The sequence below is a fragment of the Apaloderma vittatum genome, unplaced genomic scaffold (genome assembly GCF_000703405.1).
Source record: "Apaloderma vittatum isolate BGI_N311 unplaced genomic scaffold, ASM70340v1 scaffold29109, whole genome shotgun sequence".
Lineage (NCBI taxonomy): Eukaryota > Metazoa > Chordata > Aves > Trogoniformes > Trogonidae > Apaloderma > Apaloderma vittatum.
In genome coordinates this window covers 16660-22244 of record NW_009736348.1, presented here as the reverse complement: position 1 = coordinate 22244, position 5585 = coordinate 16660, and the positions used below count along the sequence as shown (strand labels likewise).

At 50.2% G+C, this 5585-nt stretch overlaps 1 protein-coding gene across 1 annotated transcript in view; it reads right to left on the bottom strand.

The window, feature by feature from the left end:
- Positions 1-5585, bottom strand: part of P2RX1 (purinergic receptor P2X, ligand-gated ion channel, 1) — a 10886-nt gene that overhangs the window by 1156 nt on the left and 4145 nt on the right. Inside the window, exons 4-10 of the mRNA XM_009876947.1 lie at positions 5443-5512; positions 4855-4951; positions 4492-4572; positions 2836-2977; positions 1640-1770; positions 914-1004; positions 177-242 (exon numbers count right to left, since the gene is read on the bottom strand). Coding sequence (XP_009875249.1) covers positions 177-242; positions 914-1004; positions 1640-1770; positions 2836-2977; positions 4492-4572; positions 4855-4951; positions 5443-5512 — 678 coding nt within the window. The remainder of the gene's footprint in view (positions 1-176; positions 243-913; positions 1005-1639; positions 1771-2835; positions 2978-4491; positions 4573-4854; positions 4952-5442; positions 5513-5585) is intronic.

Here is a 5585-nt window from a genome sequence, read left to right as displayed (position 1 = left end):
ATTCTCCTGAGCTCACGAAGCAGGAGAGCACCTCCTTTCCCCCTTTTGCCTATCCTCCGTTGCCTGAGTGGGAAGCAGAATTTCACTGCAGCCAAGGGACACTTCCCCACGGGTGTCACAGGCGAGGAGATTAATGTGAGAGCCTCCATATAGAGGCTGGAAATATCTGAACTTACCACGCCAAAAATACCAATTCCAGAGCCAATTGTGGTCATGGTTGGGATGATGTCAAATTTGCCTGCCTGAATAAAATCAGAGAAAAGCAGTGATGTCTTACAATCAGTCCCGGGTTAAAAAAAAAAAAAAAAAAAAAAGGTGCCATAGCTGTACCTGGAGCTCAGCTAAAGTGCTTTGCAGCAACCCCAACCACATCCACAGCACAGAGAGAAATATAAGCTGGCCAGGAGCTGTTTTTAAGCTCATTGATCAAACAAAATAACCATGGTACATTGGTTTTAGGCTGACACAAATTGAAATTACTTTGCTTCCTCTATTTTTAATTAACAAAAATAAATATACTCTTTAAATATTCCCAGCGGGAAAACAAGGAAAGCCTTCTCTCCCAGTGGGAAGAAAAAGGCAAAATAGAAAAATGTGAATGTTCAGCTTTTGGAAATATCAGTAAAAGGTTTTGACTTTCCACAGTTGCCCTCTAACCCATCGTGATCCTTTTTTGGGACAGAAAAAGTGCAGCTGATAGACGTGACTTGTAAAATGGGCTTCCCCTCCATGTTCCCTTCCCTGGTGCTTCCCAAGGGCTGCTGCGGGCGGGCCAGCACCCGAGGAAGCAGCTCATACTGGGATTCCTGGCCCCACAAGACCCCGGTGCTGCGTTAGAGCTGGGACCTTCCCGAGGCTGTGCCACTGCCGTCCTGGGGACCCAAAGGCGAAGGCAGTGCCTGGCCACCCTTACCTTGCCATTCACCAAGATGTCAAATCGGATCCCAAACACCTTGTAGAGCGTCCTCTTTTCCACCCCGTCTTCTTTGTAGTATTTGGCATATCTGACCGATGGGAAGGTGAGAGTCAGTGGCCTGCCAGGGGGTCTAACAGCTCCCTGCAACCCTACGGCATCAGGATCTTGGTAGGCTGAGAGCAGGACAAAGATTTCAATATACACCATCAGGGACCTATTCCTGACCCTCTGTCCTTAACCCACCCCGAAGGAGCTGGCCTGTTGGCACCTGTCCTCTCCGTGCCTCAGTTTCCCTGCCTGCAAGCTGGAGTTAAAGCTCCTGCTTGTGCTGACACCTGATGAGCCCAGCACACTTCCCATGGAGCAGCAGTTAGAGCAGCAACTCCTGCTTAAACGTTCTGCTGGGGCAGGATGCTTTGAACTGTGAGAACATGTGAGAGGATCCTGCACCATCGCCGGTCTTGGGGGCTTCCCCAAGAGCTGAGCCGAGCAGGAGAGTCTGCAAAGGAGGAGGAGATGTACAGGAAAAGGCAACGGGCTAGTTTTGAGGCCAAGGGATGTGTTATCACTTTTCTCATGCCATTCTCATACTGTCCGGCGCTGCAAAGGTAGGGAATAATTTAGAGAACAGTCCCTGATCCTCCACCATGCCTTAAGTGCTGTGGGATTCAGAAATATGCCACCAAAGAATTCTGCCTGGAGGGTTAACAGAGGTCTCCTCACCTGAAGTTGAAGCCCGGTGAAACGTTACTGTCGTCATTGTACAGGCCGTGGAACTGGTAAATGGGTTTGCAGTACCGGACCGGCCAGTCGAGATCGCAGTTCCAGTCTATGGTGATGCCCACCACTCCACCCTGCAGCCGAGAGGGGAGTCATGAAGTGGCCCCTCCTTGGACCTGGCCAGCATGGAGAAATGCTTTCCCTCCTCATACAGGGCCTTTCTTAAAGCTGTGGGGTGTCCTGGCTTTGCAGGGTATGTGGCACCTGCCGCTGCCTCAGCCCTCCTGGCCTGCCTTGGCTCTGTGCCCTATACACCACCCTGTACGGAGGCATGTGCTTCTGTCCTAAATGCTGGATATACAACTCAATTCATACCTTCTTGTTCCTGATCAGCACCCCACGCCCAAGGCACAGTCCTACAAAACTGCTCATTGTTCAAACGGTCCTTGTGGGACAGCCTTCCCTCACCTGATTTTACTCACGAGATTCGCCTTTCTTGTGGCTTAACCCTGCCATCAAACTGCTAACATTACAGGGAGAAAATCAAAGGCCATTTAACAGGAGGAGAGTGTAATAAACCCATGAAAATTGGAAGAAAATGTCCTGTAAGATAAGTGGCTACCTGCTAGGAGGTGAAGCAGCCCTTCCTGAGCTTGCTCCAGGTTGTAATAGCTGTGCCCCAGAGGCTCATGTTTTTGCACCTTTAATATATGCAATCCTCTGATTTTATTTAATACCTGACAAAGTTGGCTTAAGGCTATGCAGTGCAGAAATAGCAGCTACTCTTGCACACCACCCTGAGAGGCGCTGGGCAAAGCTTCATTTCTGAACCTGGCGAGAGACTGCAAGTTTGTATTTTGCAGTGACTGATATTGGACCGTCCAGACGAGGTTTCAGAGCTCAGTCGGGTGGGTTTTGGCCATGCAGTTCTAATTATTCATTGCACAAATTAAACCGAACTGAACCCTGGATTTACTGACAGTAGTCAAACCTTGTCATTCTTACAGTGAAGTTTCCAAGAAAGGCTTAAATATTAGGCCATGTCCAGGGAGATTATTTATCTTTAAGAGCACATTCTGACAGTGTCTCGCAAGTCCTTGGGAAAACAGATCCCTCGTGTCAAAACAGCTTGGGGATGATAGCTCTGTCAGTGTCCCTCTCTCCATGTCAACAAGAAACACCGTTTGGAACTGAAGTACCTTTACAGCCAGGAAGGTAAAATTCTGACCCGATTCCTTCACTATATATCCCAGGTCAAACACGGGGCATAAGGAATCGGTGACTTTGTTATAGGTGCATTTCTTCAGGTACTGTTTGGTAACGCTCTCAACCAGGTTGCGCCTGTGAATGAAAAGGGAGTGAGAAAGAGTGAATAACCCAATCCTACGGGTGGGGAAGGACCTGTAGAGCTCTGTGGTCCAACCTCTTGCTCAAAGCCAGGTAATATCAAAGCTCAGGGCCTCGTTCTCCTCCCGTACGTGCTCATCAGACCCCACACATGGACAGTGGGCCCTTTCCTCCAGCCCTGCCTGGTTTCTTTCAGTACACTAGCAACTCATGTACCCTGAATCTCCTCCTGCAGAAGAAGCCTCTCTGCTGTTTTTTTTCCTCTTAATGTTCTCCAACCCCACTTTGGGGTTTGCTGCTTTGCCTGCTGCCCAAATCCAGCACACATCTGCATGCCCTCACCTCTTCTAGCAAGCCCTTCTCTCCTTTCCCAGCTTTGCAAACCCTCCTGTGGCCTCCATCATCCCTTCTCAGCCGCCTCTCCCATTCACACATCGGCTCATCCATGGCCTCTGCCCGGTCATGTTCCGTGCACCAACAATTCTCATCTGGGTAGTGTATCCCATAGCTTTTTCATTTAGCTGGATTTTGCTATCTTTTCCAGAAACAGCGAAAACGAAAGGACAATGTCTTGGCTTCCACCCCGCTTTGCTCTTTGGCCTAAAAATAGTCTTTCTGTGAAGCCCCTCTGACGCAGCTGGTTTTGTAAGACTTGTGCCTCGCTCAACCTCACCCATCATTTATGCTCAGCACTTAATTAGCAGCAGCGATCAAAGGCAGGAAGTTTCCCCATGACCCCAGCTGGCTCCAGCTCAGCCCCTGCAAGAGCAGCCAGCCCCACCACCATCACCTCCCAGAACCTGCTGTACCCCTGCTTGTCCCTTACTCATGTTACCACCTCTCCTTGTTGCTGCTGGGGGATCCCCTTTCCCAGCCACCTCTTGGGGTGCAGCGCAAGGTTGGCTCGAGACTTTGCCAAGTGGCTGCCAGGGCATTTAACCTCAGCCACAGCGCAGGGACATGGTTGGCTTAGAAGGAAGAATCTACTGTCTTCAGCACAAAGAGCTTCTGTGAGTTTGTTCCCCATCAAATATATCATCAGTGTTATCACAAATCTTCTTATGTGTGCGCCTTCGGTGCTGCCTGGAAGGGGCTGGCCCTATAATCTGGTGCAGAAACAGGTGGGAACTGTAATGCTAAGAGGGATTTCTGCTCATTTTTGGGCACCAAGCTCATCCTGGCTTCACTGTGCCACGTAGGATTTTACTGTTTTCTTCAGGGAGGAAAAGCAAGAAGTAAAATGAAGACTCAGAGAAACTGTATTTTCCTGTGTGTCCTGTGAACGTGACTCAGGGGACATGAATTCCAGGAACCTTTCCTGTAACCACAGCTGAGGTGGGACAGATTTGAGAGGGAAACATCTCAGTTCCTATCAGCTAATCTGGGGATCAGCGCAGCAGTTGGAGTAGTCCTGGGCTCACTGATGAGGGGTGGCATCCTCTGTATCAAGCATCCAGCTACACCCATAGTTTCCCCTGAGGAATCAAGTACTCCAAACCTTCCCTTACCTGGACACCTTGAACCTGGGGAAGGTGATGCTGTTCTTGATGAACAAGGTGAACTTCTCCGCTTCTGACAACAGGGCAGGGCTGAAAAACACAAGTGTTGACGTGTGTCTATCACTCAACTCTTCAGTCTCTAGGTAACGCCCATTTTGGTGGAGATTCATGCAAACTGAGACAAGCAGGACTCAGAGTGGTAATCTCAACCATTCCCTTTCAAGCGAAAGATCCCGGGAAGGTTCAGAAAAGTTCTGAGTTGTCCTGGCAGCAGCCCGCAGAGCCACAGCTTGCTCTGCCCTGCACCAAGTACTGCTGGTGTAGCTGGGGTGGGATCAGGGTGGAAAAGGGGACAACGACATCATTCCTTACCTGGGAACATGGTAATCAACTTCAACAGGGCACCAGCCAAAGATCTCGCAGGTCTTCACAGAGCTGTTGAAATGCACACACTTGCCCGTCATGAGCCCTGTGGGGAAGAGAGACATCTGCTCACACCCCTGGATACTGGGAAATCCCAGCTTCACACTGGGATGGATGGGATCTGGTTGGAGCTTCTGCCCTGCCACAGACATCCAAGGAACAAAAAGCTCAGGGCTTTGGTGCCCCTTTATGAAAAGGGTTAATTAAATGCAGCCTCTCAGCTCAGGGCATTGGTTTCTCTTGCAGCAAGTGGATTTTTTTTCTTGCTAAAATACACCTCAGAAAATGCTGAGTTGTTAGAAGGACAGCAGTTTGGGAGGAATTGTTGGTCTTGATTAATTTTTGGTTGGCAGAGCTTTTGGCACATCATGCATCTTTCAGAAGCAAGCAGGACCAGCCCAGGTGGGACCCTCACCCAGAAGATCAGAGGCTTCTCCCAAACTCTGCCAGCTGGTGGCCCAGAGCAGGTCCCTGCCAGCCATGCTGTGCTCAGCGTGTCTCACCAGAACTGCAGAGCCTCACGTCCACGTGCCGTACCTTGTCCTTGGCGGCTGTATTTCCCTTTGCTGCAGTCACTGTCCTGCGTGCAGAGCCCGGCGTCTGGCAGCTGTTTGGAGAAAACAGAGAGGCACCTCTCAGCATCCCACCCCGCGGGCTCGGTCCCTCCTGCCTCAGCCAGC